We start from the raw sequence: 15,913 nt of genomic DNA on the forward strand, positions 1-15,913 counted from the left end.
AAACAAGGTAAATATACTTATGCCTGCTTCTACTTATATGTTTATATGCTACATTCTTGTTTTCTTATACACGCTTGTCAAACCAAAATAAAAATAAATAAATAAATAAATAAGTAAGTAAGTATGTAAGTAAGTAAAGTAAATAAATAAGTAAATAAGTAAGTAAATAAGTAAATAAGTAAGTAAATAAGTAAATAAGTAAGTAAATAAGTAAATAAGTAAGTAAATAAGTAAATAAGTAAGTAAATAAGTAAATAAGTAAGTAAATAAGTAACTGTTCCGATATCTCAGGGGTTGCCACAAAGAAGAGGGAGTCAAACTATTCTCCAAAGCACCTAAGGGCAGAACAAGAAGCAATGGGTGGAAACTAATCAAGGAGAGAAGCAACCTAGAACTAAGGACAAATTTCCTGACAGAACAATTAATAAGTGGAACACCGTGTCTCCCGAAGTTATAAGTGCTCCAACACTTGAAGTTTTTAAGAAGATGTTGGATAGCCATTTGTCTGAAACGGTGTTGGGTTTCCTGCCTAGGCAGGGGGTTGGACTAGAAGACCTCCAAGGTCCCTTCCAGCTCTGCTATTGTATTGTATTGTAAATAAATAAATGAATAAGTCAATAAGTAAGCAAATAAGCAAATAAACAAACAAATAAATAAATAAACAAATAAATAAATAGACAAATAAATACATGTCCCAAAGGTGCTTTCGGACTTTCTGTCCAGTTGTGCCTCTTGGGGGGGGAAAAAGATTTCAACGAGGAAATACAGTTTGCAAACAACCGACAAGAAACAGGTGGAAGCTGCTTGGTTCGCTGTTTTGACAGAGGATCCACTCCGGTGTGTGTGGGGGGGGGGTGCGGGGGCATGAAAGACGTGGAAGGGGTTTGGGGGGCAGAGAGAGAGAGAGCGAGGCATAAGGTTACTGCTGGGTGCGCTTTGTCTTTAACGGGCGGGGGTCCAAAAAAGCTCCGGCGGCGTAACAATCTGCCCACGTGACGTCTAGGAAAGTCTTCCGACGGAGGGGGAGTAAACTTCCAAACGCGCTTGGAGGCGCCTCGAGTCCATTGGCGCACCGGAGCGGAGCCGGAGCGAGGGATGTGAAGCGACGCCGAGCCGCTTTGGAGGGGTCTCCTTAACCGCTCGGACCCAACGGGGGAGGCTTCGTAGCCCTCTTTTTTTTTTTTTGCAACCAAGGGAGACTGACTCCCCCTCTCCTCTCCCTACCAGCTCCCCAACCAACCCCCCCGGACTCCTTCCTATGCCCCGGTGGCGTCGCCCCCTCCCCAGCCTTGGGTGACTTTCTCCCACCCCGCCTCCCCTTCCTTCGGGCTCAGCAGCACCTCCTCCGATCGCACCGGGCGACCTTCCTTCCCCCCCCCCCCGCCCCCTCGCTCCAACATGCCCGAACAGCTCAGCGTCTCGGAGTTCGTGGCCGCCACTTCGGAGGATCTCAGCTCGCCGCTGGCGTCCGGCTTCGCCGCCAAGATGCAGAAGTGCCGGGGCTCAGTGGGGGCGCTGGAAGAGGTCAGTAGTGGGGATGGTGTGTGTGTGTGTGTGGGGGGGGAGACAGAGACGAGAAGGGGGGGGGAGAGGCTGCTCGCTCCCCAGAAAGAGAAAGTTGACTTTCTCTTGTTTGCAAAAACTTTCCTTTGCGCCGGGAAGGGAGACGCGGCGCTCTGCTGGCGATGGATGGCGCGCACCTGACTGGCTGCGGTGTTTATGCCCCAGCCCTGTTTACCCGGAAGGAAGCCACCTTCCCTTTGTTCAGCGGGGCAGGTACTTGGCAGGTGAGCGGTTCTGCGGCCGCCTTGCCTTAATTCGGCTTTTGAGTGCTCTGCCACTTTATTATACCTGTAGCCTTTATTGTCATTGTACAAAATAAATGCAACGAAATTGGTTATTATTTCATGAATACTTATTGGAAATTATTTTATTTATTTCTTTAGTTTGCCAAACATGTACCGGATAACAGGTATAAGTGTAAACATGGGTATGAACACAGGAAATGGGCATGAATAAATGAGGACAGTAGGACAAGGACAGAAGGTACGCTGGTGCAGTTATGCACACCCCTTTTACTGACATCTTAGGAAAGGGGTGAGGTCCACGCTAGACAATTTGAGGTTGAAGTTACGAGGGTTTGGGGATGTAACAACAGAGTCGGGTGGTGCATTTCTAGGCATTGACCGGTCATATTTGAAATCATATTCTCTGCAATTGAGTCGTATTTTCTGCAGTCGAGTTTGGAGCGGTTTACCTTGAGTTTGTATCGATTGTTTGCAGGTGTATTATTGCGGTTGAAGCTGAGGTAGTCATTGACAGGTAGGACGCTGTAGCAGATAATTTTGTGTACTACGTTTAGGTCAGACCTTAGTCGGCGTAGTTCTAGGTTGTCCAAGCCCCAAATTTCAAGCCTGATGGCATAAACTGGAAATATTTTGAAGAAAAATCTACTTGGGGGGAAGAGGCTACCGCCCGCCTTCTCCAGCTATAAATGATCTAGCCACAATTTAAGCCTAGCGGGTGGGCTGACCCCCATCCCGTTTAGCTGGCTTATGCCCGGTTCAGTGCTGTCGTGCAAACCTGGAACATGGGCTTAAGTCCAGAAAGTCAGTTAAGTTCACCGTGGGGCAGCTTTCTCGAGGGAGGGAGGGAGGGAGGAGCTCAACCAAGTTGTCTGCTACAACATTTTACCTGCCAACAACTACTTCAGCTTCAACCTCAATAATACACAGGCAAACAATCGATACAAACTCAAGGTAACCACTCCAAACTCGACTGCAGAAAATACGACTTTAGCAACAGAATCTTCAATCCCTGGAATGCTCTACCCAACTCCATTGTTATAGTTTCAAACAGCTTCAACCTCAAACTGTCTTCTGTGGACCTCACCCCATTCCTAAGAGGTCCGTAAAGGGGGAGTGCATAAGCGCACCAGCGTGCCTACCGTCCCTGTCATACTGTCCCCATTAATTTGTACTCATTTCGTTCATGTCCATGTTTACATTAATACCTGCTACCTTGTACATGTTTGACAAACTAATAAAATACAAAAATACAAATACAAAACTTAAAGAGGAGCAAAGTTGTTACTAACCAGGTTCCCCGGTCTAAATCTCCCAAACCCTCAACTTTTCAATGTCTTTCATCCCAAGCCCAGCTCTAAGGGAAGAGCTTCAAGACTTGGAAGTCAGAAATCCTGCTTCGTATGGGGTGTAGTAGAGCCCACACGGCATCTGTCCCAGCTGCAAGGCATCACAAACTGAGTTAAGGGAGGGTTGGATACCCCTTTCAGAGGAGAAATACAGGTAATTGAGAAGCTGAAGCTGAAATGTAAGGGGAGAAGGCTCTATACTCGGGGCATCCAATGTGGGCAGCTTTAAGACTTGTAGAATTCAACTCGCAGAATTCAACTCGCAGAATTCAACTCGCAGAATTCAACTCGCAGAATTCCCCACCAGTTTTAAAGTTGCCAAGGTGGAACAACTCCTCTTTATGTACTTTTTAAAATAATCTATAAAGGATATTGAAGCAGCTTTTCTTCCTCTAATATCCCCTAAGCCTGTCATGGCGAACCTATGGCACCTGGGCCACAGGGGGCACACAGTGGCCCTCTCTTTTGGCATGTGCGCTGTTGCCCCAGTTCAGCTCTACAGCGCATCCGCGCACGCCTCCTGCCAGCCAGTTGGTTGCTGGGTCTCTGCAGCGCATGCACGGGGGAAGGGCACATGTGGCTGGCGTGCATGCATGCGTAGGGTGGTGGTGTGTGTGTGGGGGATACACATGCATGCACAGTGGTGGGGCACGTACAGGGGCATGCGGGAAGGTGATGTGTGCATGCATAGGGGGTGGAAAACATGCGAGGAATGTGCACACAAGGGGAGGGCAAGATGCATGTGCGGGGGCCACACACACATTGCATTTTGGGGGTTCATGCACCTGCTTTGGCCACTCGGTCCAGAAAAGGTTACCTATCACCGTCCTGAGCTTATTAGATTTAAAACTCCATAGCTCCCAGTTATTGTGCTGGAAAAGGCAGCTGGCTAAAAAAAAATGCTGGTTGCTGTAATTGCAATGTATGTTGAGGCCCTCTTAACACTCAAGCTTTATAGAAACTGGATGTCAGGAAACCCACACCTGCCTGGGGCCAACCTAGGAAACCTGTGGAAGGTGTCTGTGTGCAATTCATCTGTCTTGCAGGATTTACACCTCATGCTCCATAGTGATATAGTTGGTTTTGCTGTTGTAGACCAGACCGTGGGCTCATTAAATGGTTTATAGCCTGTTGTGTCTTATTCGGCTACCTGTAGTTAAATCCTTGTTTCAGGTAAAAGGTGATAATCTAGTCACAAGTTCTTTACATCGTGTTGTCATAGAACTTAACTTTTCCCAGATTTTTCCAATTCTCCTTTGTGAAAGTGAAATACGTCCGAGGAGATGAGTGCAAAAGAGCCACAAAGGGAGAGATGCTTGAGACATGCTTGTGTCGTCCCCACTGTATTTACTTTATTTGCTTCTACAAATAACTCGAGGTGAAAAAAAAAATATCCAACACAACTTCCTCCTCCTATTTTCCCCACAACGACAACAATAATCCTGTGAGGTGAGTTGGACTGAGAGAGAATGACAGTCCCAAAGTCTTTCGTGGGACTTGAACTCAGGGTCTCCTGCTTTCTAACCTGGTTCTTAACCACTAGACCAGTGATGGCTAACTTTTTTGTCGTCGTGTGCTGAAAGCGCCCGCACGCATGCCTGCATGCATGCCTGCACCTATAATGCAATGCGCACAGCAGAGACCCAAAAATCAGATGGCCGGCGGGAGACATGCAGGCATGCAAGGTGGAACTGAGCTGGGGCAACAGTTTGTATGCCCGCAGGTTCGCCATCATAGCACTAGGACAGGGGTCGGCAAATGTAAACACTCAAAGAGCCATTTGGACCCATTTCCCACAGAAAAGAAAACTCCGGGAGCCACAAAGGTCCTAACCGGAATCCCCCTGTTCAATTCTGGAGCTGACCAGAAGTTCAGTTTCCCCACCATAGAGTCTCCTCCTAGCGCAGCATACTTTTTCCTCTATCTGTCCTAACAGAAAGCCCTATCAATTGTGGAGACAACTGGAAAACCCTCCCTTTCCCATAGAGTCTTGTCCTGGCGCACTGTGCTTCGCTCCCCCTCCCCCACTGGAAGTTCCTCTCAAAATTGTGGCGCCGGCAGCAGAGCCGCAGCAGAGGGAGGAAAGAGCCACATGTGGCTCCAGAGCCGCAGTTTGCTGACCCCTGCGCTAGACCAAACGGGCTCTCATTTCCGGTTCTTCAAAAAAGGTCCCAAGAATCCTGGTGCACCTGCATTATATTTCCCTCTGACTTTTCTGGAATTGGTCAAGGCTACTTGGTTCTTTCATGCATCAAATCCACTGCCGACCACACCAGCAATGACATTCACTATTCCCGGTTAGGATGATTCTTCTGCCTCAACTTGTCTCTGTTCCCAATTCCCCCGAGGTCACCTGACATTGCTCCAAGGTTATGGGTGACAGGTGTAGGTGATTTTATGCACATTTGAAGCTACCATTGGGCAAAGTACTGTTGTAACGCTGGTTCATTAAATGTATTAAATTTGTTTGCTGCCCATCTCGCTGGAAGGCGACTCTTAAGCTTAAGGGAGTTTTTACTAATGGCTTGGAGTGAGAAAAGGGTCGTCATATCCCAGGGACGAGGGAGAAAGTAAGGCTTGCCAGGGCACATAATTATGTGGTAGGTCGGTGCAAGAAGTGATATCATAATCAGGCAGATTCAGAATGAATCAGATTTGACTCCTGGTAGCAGCACAGAACAGGGATGCGGTGGCTCAGTGGCTAAGACGCTGAGCTTGTCGATCAGAAATGTCGGCAGTTCGGCGGTTCGAATCCCTAGCGCTGCGTAACGGAGTGATTTCCCGTTACCTGTCCCAGCTTCTGCCAACCGAGCAGTTCGAAAGCACGTAAAAATGCAAGTAGAAAAATAGGAACCACCTTTGGTGGGAAGGTAACAGCGTTCCGTGTGCCTTTGGCATTTATTCATGCCGGCCACATGACCATGGAGACATCTTTAGACAGTGCTGGCTCTTTGGCTTTGAAACGGAGATGAGCACCGCCTCCTAGAGTTGGGAACGACTAGCATATATGTGGAAGGGAAACCTTTACCCAGCAGCACGGATGAGAGATCAATTGCCAGTTATTGAGTTATTTCCAGCTGCAACTTGTCCTTTGCTAAAGGCGGTCCTGTAATTTATTTGATCCAGTCTGTTCTCCTTATCTCTCCTCTTTCCCTTCTATTTCCAGCAAGTTAGCAACGGTAAGTTTTGTTCTTCTGCCTAGCATGTCGATGAAGCTTCTTAGATTCAGTGGAGGAGATGTTACTCCTTCCAATGAAGATCATATGATTCCTTCCTTCAATTCTCTTGCAACTTACAGAATGCTGAAATAAGAATTTCCCCTACTTGGACATTCTTCTCTCTGCAAAAGAGGACTCTATCGTTTTCTCCGGCTGGTTGAGAATTTCTATCACATTTTTTTTGTTGCCGTTTTTGAATTTAGTAGCTGGTTGGAATGCTGACAGTATTGTACCAGGTAGTCCTTGACTTGTGATCACAATTGAGCCCACATTTTGCTAAGCGAGACATTTGTTAAGTGAGTTTTGCCCCATTTTAAGATCTTTCTTGCCACGGTTGTTAAGTGAATCACTGCACTTGTTAAAGTTAGTAACAGGGTTGTTAAGTGAATCTGGCTTCCCCACGGACTTTGCCTGTCAGAAGGTCGCAAAAGGGGATCACATGACTCCAGGACACCTCAACCGTCGTAAATATGAGTCGGCTGCCAAGCGTCTGAATTTTGACCATGTGACCATGAGGATGTTGTAATGCTTGTGTGACAAATCATCAAAAGTCACTTTTTTCAGCGCTGTTGTAACTTTGAACTGTCGCTAAATGAACTGTTATAAGTCAAGGACTACCTGTAGTTGCTTTTTAAAAAAAACTACAAGGGTTTTTCTCCTTTGTAATCTTGGCTGCTTATCTGCTGTGTATAAATTAGATAGAAATGAAATTGCCTTGATAAATCCGTTTCCAGGTTTCAACCTTTTGTCTTGCTTTCACCGTACTGATGGCTTAATGCAGGGGTCGGCAAACTTAAACACTCAAAGAGCCATTTGGACCCATTTCCCACATAAAAGAAAACACTGGGAGCCACAAAGTTCCTAACCGGAAGCCCCCTGTTCAATTCTGGAGCTGACCAGAAGTTCAGTTTCCCCACCATAGAGTCTCCTCCTAGCGCGGCATACTTTTTCCTCTACCTGTCATAACCAAAAGCCCTATCAATTGTGGAGACAACTGGAAAACCCTCCCCTTGCCATAGAGTCTTCTCCTGGCGCACTGTGCTTCTCTCCTACCCCCTGAAAGCTCCTCTCAAAATTGTGGGGCCGATCGGTGACGGAGCCGCAGGAGAGGGAGGAAAGAGCCACATGCGGCTCCAGAGCTGCAGTTTGCTGACCCCTGCCTTAATGTTCCATTTGTGGAAAGGGTTTACCATGGTCTCTTGCGGGTGGAATTGTCTGTTTTACCCCTTGTGGACTGGATGGGTGGATGGATAGTTGCAAAGGGAGAGAAAGAGAAAAAGAAAGAGAAAGAGAGAGAGAAAGAGAAAGAAAGACAAAGACGCCACAGTTTTACCATTTTCTCTTTTACGAACTAGAAAAGAAAGTGGCAACATTCTTTTAGCTCTGACTTTGTTAAAACAAACCAAAAAAGTCCCCATGTTGCATTTGTCTCATCCATGATATTGGGGAGGAGGAGAATTTACCATTACAGGCAGTCTTGCCGATAGGAGTGGCAAGCTTTGCTTATACAGGACTGAATTGCAGCAGGCAAACCAAAGGCTGCAGAAGTTTATTTATAATGGAAGTTTATTTATATTCCATCTTTGTTATGTTAATACATCAAGGTGGGGAAAGTATGTAATATTCCTTCCTCCTCTTCGCTTTTCCCACAATTACAAACCTGCCAAGTAGATTGGGCTGAGAGAGAGAGGGAGGGAGGGAGGGAGGGAGAGAGAGAGAGAGAGACTGGCCCAAGGGTGGTTTGAGGTTAATAGCATGCATATTGGCCTTCCAAGAATGGTGAGAGTGGGTGCTGCCTTTGGGATAAACTGGAAATGTGGGTCTGCCCTAGGATGCGTCTGCCACTCTCCAGCCTCCCTGGATGCTTCTACTTCCCAGTCTGAAAAGGCCCCGTGGGAGGAAATTCCCTTGGCGTGTCCTGCTCTGGAATGTAATGCAAAGAGAGAAAGCAGACAGATTGCAGACAGATTGAGAAAGGGCTGTGAAGTGGAAGACCAGGCCTTTATCGAACTCTGGAGGCTAAAGCATACTAAGAACGGTTGCGGGAATTGGTTATGTCAAGTCTAGGGGTGTCAACAGGGGAGGGCTTCAAAATATTTAGCAAGGGGTTCTCTGCCACTCTGATGGGTGGGCGTGGTCATGGTGGGTGTGGCCTAGTCGGCCTCTTGCGCCACAGGGAGGGGGCATTTTCCCCCTCCCCTGACTCCGGGGGCTTTCCTCGAGCCTCTGGGAGGGCGGAAACATTTCCAGTCTCCCCGAACTTCCGGTAGGACTGTTTTTCACCCTCCCCAAGCCTCCGTGCATGCCCTGCATCCAATTTGGGGTTCTCCAAACTGTGCAGAATCTTAGCTAGAGCTTCTCCAGAACCCCCAGCAGCCAATCCCTGGACCATGTCAAACTCGATTTCATTGAGGGCTGCATCAGGATTGTGTTGGACCTCATGGGGGCTGTGGTGAGTGTGGCCAGGATGGGCGTTGGCCAGCTTGACGTCACTCATGTCGGGGGCACCTGTGGTGGCCCAAGTGCTCTGCCAGGGAAAATAGGCTTCCGAGATCCGTTTCTGGCTGCGATGGCCTCCTACAACTGCCTGCCAGCCAAAACGGAGCTCAGGAGGGCTGCCTGCAGAGGTGTTGAAGGCCGGTCCTTTGCTGTTTCCAGGAAAAAAAATAGATGAAAACTAATCAAGGAGTAAACCCATCTAGAATTAAGGAGAAACTCTCTAACAGTGAGGACAATTAACCAATGGAACAGCTTTGCCTTCAGAAGTTGTGGGTTGCTCCATCACTGGAGATTTTTAAGAAGAGACTGGAACAGTCACTTGTCTGTAATGGTATAGGAGCTCCTGCTTGAGCAGAGGGCTGGACTAGAAGACCTCCAAGATCCCTTCCAGCTCTATTCTAAATTCTAAAATGTGAGAAATGGTCAGAAATGGTGTAGGGCAGTGTTTCTCAACCTTGGCAACTTGAAGATGTCTGGACCTCAACTCCCAGAATTCCCCAGCCAGCGTTCGCTGGCTGGGGAATTCTGGGAGTTGAAGTCCAGACATCTTCAGGTTGCCAAGGTTGAGAAACACTGGTGTAGGGTCTCCTGTATTGCATTGGTGAGAATGTCAGTATTTTACCTTCTCCTCCTGCCACCTCTGCGCATGTGCTCAGCCTTCCCCACATGTACTTTTGGCTAAAAAAAAGGGGCCTAAATGGGATGCCATGGGACAGGTGTGCAGGGCTACCTGCTATTTCGGTTGCCAGTTGGGATGAACTGGTCCGAACCAGTAGAATGCTACCTCTGGGGTGAACAGTTTTTTTGGAAGGGAAAAGAGAAATAGGGAAATGGCAGCATCATGGACTTCCCTCTCTCCCTTGGAGCTCCTAGAAGTAGAATATGAGTGTAATCAATAAATGTGCTCAAGCATTTAATCTTTGATTTAATGTGAAACATCTGTTTTGGCATCTCCGATAAACGGTCTCTGTGGCATTTCCCCTTCTCCTTTTTCACTCTAGCAATAATTGAGTGCTAAACATCCGGCCTGTTTGAAATGGTGGCAGTATCTTGACAGGCCCTTGCAGCTTTCTAGCGGCAAATGTTTATTTTAAATTATGTGCATTAAGTTGACGCAAGAGGCTGGTGGAAGAAACCAAATTGCCTTTTCCTTCGGGGGTTCGAAACGGTCACTGCTTGCGGGCTTAGTTTGTGATATATACCCCCCAGGGAATAAAAAGGAAGGCTGTATATCAGGGGTGTTAAAACTCCATTTCATTGAGGGCCACATCAGGGTTGTGTTTGATCTGGGGGTGGGTGGGCGTGGCCAGAGTGGGCATGGCCAGCTTGACATCACAAGTGTTCGGGGGGCGCCTGTGGTGGCCCGAGTGCTCTGCCAGTGAAAACAGGCTCCCAATCTCTGTTTTCATCTGGGACATCCTGAGCTCCATTTTCGCTGGCAGAGGGTTGCAGGAGGCCATCCCAGCCAAAAATGGAAATTGGGAGCCTGATTTTGCTGGCAGAGGCACTGCAGGCCAGTTCTTCGCTGTTTCCAGTGCAGCCCCCTGGGCCACATCTAAGCACCGCATGGGCCGGAACTGGCCCCTGGGCCTTGAGTTTGACACTCCAGCTATGGATCTTTAATGTTTCTAACCAGGAAGACAAATTGTTTCCGGTAAGAATTTTTACATATATACACACACAGACGGAGGCAGTCCTTGACTTACAACCATTTGATCAGAGATCAAAGTTACGATGACGCTGAAAAAGGTGACTTGCAACTGGTCCTCACACTTAAGCCCATTGTAGCATCTCCGTGGTCATGTGATTCAAATTCGGGCACTTGGCAACTGGCAGGTATTTAGAATGGTTTTTAGCGTCCCAGGACCATGTGATTGTCACGTAAGACCTTTCCAGTTGATTTCCAACAAGCAGAGCCAATGGGGAAAGCTGGATTTGCTTAGTGGCCATGCGAGTCACTTAATGACTGCAGTGATTCAGTTAACAATCGTGGTAAAAATTTGGTATAATTGGGTGCCACTCTCTTAACAACAGCCTTGCTTGGTAAGGCGTGTCAAATTTTTCAACTTTAAATTTCCAAACATTAGGGGTGCTCAAAAGTTGTGACATGCCTTGGGGATTGTAAAGATGTAACAGATTGAACAGATTGACAGAGTTGGAAGGACCTTATAGGTCATCTAGTCCAACCCCGCTCAAGCAGGAGACCCTACATCCTTTACCTACACAATCTATTTTGGTTACTTTAATATAATTTAGATGTGCTTGGTAAGTTAACTGCATAAATATTATAACTTCTAAACATTTTTTCTTTTCTTTTTTCCCTGTTGGGTAATGGAAATTATATATAACAACTTTAATAATTTTTATTAACATATTTTTTTAAAAAAGGAAGATAAAACTAATAAAAAACAAAGGGCTAAACAAAGCTAAAAATTCAGGAAAAGAAGAAAAGTAAAAACAGTAGAAAAATAAATACAACAAAGTAGTTTCTGATCTTCTTTACAGAAAGTTACAGCTACTGTTATAAATGTATCTCTTATCTCTGGTTAGAACATCACTCTCTTCTTTCTATAGTTTATCCTGTCTAACCATAAAAACTGTAAATCATAAGGCCCTTGGCAAGCATTTAAGTTAATCTCTTGTGAACTGCGGTTCCTCTGGATCACAGGGCTGATTTCCCACAGATTGCAAGTATATGCCTGCTCAGGATAGTAGTACCTCTAACTGAAACTCATTGATTTAAGCAGCAGTTTGGGGAAAGCCAATTTAGGGATTGAGAATTCTTAAACCTCCAATCAAAATCCAATGTAATCCTCTCACATCACCCTGTTGGTTATCCTCCTTGTTATCCGATTACAGATACAAGCTTGTTTCCATCTCTTGTAGCAACACAAGCTATGCACCGGAGACAAATTCCTTGTGTATCCAATCACACTTGGCCAATAAAGAAATTCTATTCTGTCCTGTCCTGTCCCGTCCCTTCTCCTCTCCCCTCCTCTCCCTTCCCTGAGGTGGCGCAGTGGTTAAGTGCAGCACTGCAGGCTACTTCAGCTGACTGCAGTTCTGCAGTTCGGCTGTTCAAATCTCACCGGCTCAAGGTTGACTCAGCCTTCCATCCTTCCGAGGTGGGTAAAATGAGGACCCGGATTGTTGTTGGGGGCAATATGCTGACTCTGTAAACCGCTTAGAGAGGGCTGAAAGCCCTATGAAGCGGTATATAAGTCTAACTGCTATTGCTATTCCCCACCTGTGGCGGCCCGTGGTGCCTCTGCCAGCAAAAATGGGCTCCCAATCTGCCTCCTGCAACCCTCTGTGTGCAGCCCTCCTGAGCTCCATTTTCTCTGGCAGAGGGTTGCAGGAGCAGTCCGAGCTGAAAACGGAGATTGGGAGCCCATTTTCGCTGGCAGAGGAACCACGACCCATCAGAGGAGGGGGGAGGGGAGAGGAGAGAGGACAGGACATTGAAAGCCCATTTTCGCTGGCAGAGTGCCTGGGCCACCACAGGTGCCCCCGACATGACTGATGTCAAGCTGGCCACGCCCACCCACCCCCAGATCAAACACAACCCCGATGTGGCCCTCAATGAAATTGAGTTTGACACCCCTGTCCTATGCAGTGCTAGGTGAATAAAAATACTCATATCAAAAGTCTTATATCACAGATTTTGCCACCTATATGTATCCCGATCGCAACTGTTCCATTTTAGAGTGTGCAGCATTATGCAGAACACAGAAAAGGGGTCGGAAGTGGCAAGCTGAGGAAATTGGAAGCTAGAGCTAAGGAAAAAGAAGAGGAAGCCACTAAATCTATTTTGCATTCTTTTATAATTGTTCGGTGTTTCGAACAAAGCTTTTTAAGGCTCCGAGTCTCCCTATTTGGCATTGAGAGGGTGCCCTTAATTTACCTGTCCTGGGGCCAGATAAACTTACTGACTTTTGGGATAAATATTTATTCTTGTCACCCCATGCCACACAGAGCAATAGTTTTGCAAGATTCCAGATGACCTGGGATTTTCTAGGATTTGTGTGTTTTTATGTAATTGCTCGGTTGTGTTAAACTGATCCAATGCTCTGGCTCTTTGAAAAGAAAGTTTCCACTTTTTAATACCACAGTTTCTGGATACTTCCGGAAGTGCAAATAACGCTGAAAAAGCTGGTTGCTTTCCTCTAAATCAGGGATGTTTAACTCAAGGCCCGCGGGCCGCATCTGGCCCAGAGGTGCTTAGATCTGGGCCACAGAGCCACCCTGGAAACAGCAAAAGATTGTTTGACCACACTGTCTTTGCCCCCCCCTAAAGGTGGAGTTGAAGTCCACAGGACTTAAAGTCGCCAAGGTTGAGAAACACTGCCTTAGCATCAGCCATCACGGGTACCCCCGACACGAGTGACATTGATCTGGCCACGCCCACCCCATCCATGCCCAACCCCCCTGAGGTCCAAAACCCTGATGCGGCCCTCAATGAAATCAAGTTTGACACCCCTGCTCTAAATCAGTGGCCCCCAACCTTTTGGGCACCAGGGATTGATTCCGTGGTGAGAGGTTTTTTCACAGACCGGTGGGGCCATGGTTTTGCATGCTGCCTGTATCCCGGGGATGGGACTTCGCTTGTTTGCATGGTCCGGCTGCCGGCAGGCCATGGACTGGTATTCCACAGACCTGGGTTGGGGACCCCTGCTCTAAATCATCATGGGATTTAGATTTGTATGAAGTTTGCAACCCAGACTCTTCCAGGTTTGCAATGCTTGGCTGTGCCGTGAATTAATCATCCTTCTCTCCATTGTCCCACCCGGCTGTCTCTGGTTTTGAAATAGGATTCTATCTGTGTAGAGGGTTGAATAGTCAGGAGACTGGGCGAAGCCTGTTTCTTACCATCTCTCCTGCGCCAACAAAGAATTAACATTTTTTTTTCATAGGCCAGTGTTTCAAGGGGAGGAGGGCAGTTTGAAGCAGAGGGGAAACTTTCTACACAGATTATTTGCTTTGGCTGTCCCAAAGCGTGACCCGTCAAAACCGCGGTCCACTAAAGTGCGCCCGATCAAAGCGCGTACGTGACGTCATCAGCAGCGCGACAAATAAAATTAAAAATAAATTAAATTAAAATTAAAATAAAATTAAAGCAAGTCGATTCACGTAAAGGTAAGGGTTAGGTTTAGGGCTAGGGTTAGGGTTAGGTTAAGGGTTAGGGTTAGGTTTAGGGTTACGTTAAGCGTTAGGGTTAGGTTTAGGGTTAGGTTAAGGGTTAGCGTTAGGTTTAGCGTTAGGTTAAGGGTTAGGGTTAGGTTTAGGGTTAGGTTAAGGGTTAGGCTTAGGGTTAGGTTTAGGGTTAGGTTTGGGGGGGTTAGGTTTAGATTTACGCGTTAATTTTAAGTTTACCGCTCACAGCGTGGTGTTTTCGTCGCACTGTGATGACGTCACGTACGCGCTTTCGTCGAGCGTGCTTTAGTCTACCGCGGTTTTGTGGTGGAACCGTCCCAAAGGTGCTTTTTCAAGAGGTAGCTGGACTTTCTGGTTTTTCTTTGAAGATATTTCGCTTCTCATCCAAGAAGCTTCTTCAGTTCTGGGACAAGCATGACCCTTTGGGGCAACTATGACCTGAATGATTGAGAATCTCCATTAAACACTATTCTTGGGCAATCCAAAGCTGCTTTTTCAAGGGGCAACTGGACTTTCTGGTTTTTCTTTGAAGATGTTTTGCTTTTCATCCAAGAAGCTGGTTGAGAAGTGAAACGTCTTCAAAGAAAAGAAAAAAAAAACAGAAAGTCCAATTGCCTCTTGAAAAAGTATCTTTGGGACAACCATGACCTGGATGACTGAGAATCTCCCTAGAGATTTGATCAATGTATATGGCCACCAATTTACCAAGTGAATTATTTCCTCGTGACCCGTCAAAACCGCGGTCCACTAAAGTGCGCCCGATCAAAGCGCGTACGTGACGTCATCAGCAGCGCGACAAATAAAATTAAAAATAAATTAAATTGAAATAAAAATAAAATTAAAGCAAGCCGATTCACATAAAGGTAAGGGTTAGGTTTAGGGTTAGGGTTAGGTTAAGGGTTAGAGTTAGGTTTAGAGCGTTAGGGTTAGGTTTAGAGCGTTAGGGTTAGGTTTAGCGTTAGATTAAGGGTTAGCGTTAGGTCTAGCGTTAGGTTAAGGGTTAGGTTTAGGGTTAGGTTTAGGGTTAGGTTAAGGGTTAGGTTTAGGGTTAGGTTTAGGGTTAGGTTTGTGGGGTTAGGGTAACGTTTTCGCTTTAATTTTACATTTACCAATCACAGCGCGATGTTTTCGTCGCGCTGTGATGATGTCACGTACGCGCTTTCGTCGAGCGCGCTTTTGTCTACCGCGGTTTTGTGGTGGAACCTTATTTCCTTGCCCAAAATTAAATCAAGGCTGGAAAATACCTTCCCGATACCCAGTGCTTATGCTAGGACAACCTTACCCCAGACGTCTATGGAGATTCTCAGTCATCCAGGTCATGTTGTCCCAAAGATACTTTTTCAAGAGGCAACTGGTCTTTCTATTTTTTTTGAAGACGCTTCACTTCTGATCCAGCTTCTTGGATGAAAAGCAAAACATCTTCAAAGAAAAACCAGAAAGTCCAGTTGCCTCTTGAAAAAGCACCTTTGGATTGCCCCAAGAATAGTGTTTAATGGAGATTCTCAGTCATTCAGGTCATAGTTGCCCCAAAGGGTCATGCTTGTCCCAGAATTGAAGAAGCTTCTTGGATGAGAAGCAAAATGTCTTCAAAGAAAAACAAAGGAAGTCCAGTTGCCTCTTGAAAAAGCACCTTTGGATTGCCCAAGAATAGTGTTGATGGAGATTCTCAGTTATCTAGGCCAGTGTTTCTCAACCTTGGCAACTTGAAGATGTCTGGACTTCAATTCCCAGAATTCCCCAGCCAGCGAATGCTGGCTGGGGAATTCTGGGAGTTGAAGTCCGGACATCTTCAAGTTGCCAAGGTTGAGAAACACTGATCTAGGCCATGGGTGACCCAAAGGAGCTTTTTTCAAGAGGGAACTGGATTTCTTGGTTTTTCTTTGAAGAC

The 15,913-nt window shown here is 46.5% G+C and overlaps 1 protein-coding gene across 2 annotated transcripts in view; it reads left to right on the forward strand.

Moving 5' to 3' along the window:
• Positions 1-1,369: 1,369 nt before the first annotated feature.
• Positions 1,370-15,913, forward strand: part of ASAP3 (ArfGAP with SH3 domain, ankyrin repeat and PH domain 3) — a 91,674-nt gene continuing 77,130 nt past the window's right edge. For both annotated transcript variants that reach the window (XM_087728128.1, XM_087728127.1), the window contains exon 1: positions 1,370-1,524. In XM_087728128.1, the coding sequence (XP_087584254.1) occupies positions 1,399-1,524 (126 nt within the window). In that variant the 5' untranslated portion in view covers positions 1,370-1,398. The remainder of the gene's footprint in view (positions 1,525-15,913) is intronic.

The sequence above is a fragment of the Thamnophis sirtalis genome, unplaced genomic scaffold (genome assembly GCF_051295495.1).
Source record: "Thamnophis sirtalis isolate CommonGarterSnake01/CBP01778 unplaced genomic scaffold, rThaSir2_p1.2 scaffold_13, whole genome shotgun sequence".
Taxonomy (NCBI): domain Eukaryota; kingdom Metazoa; phylum Chordata; class Lepidosauria; order Squamata; family Natricidae; genus Thamnophis; species Thamnophis sirtalis.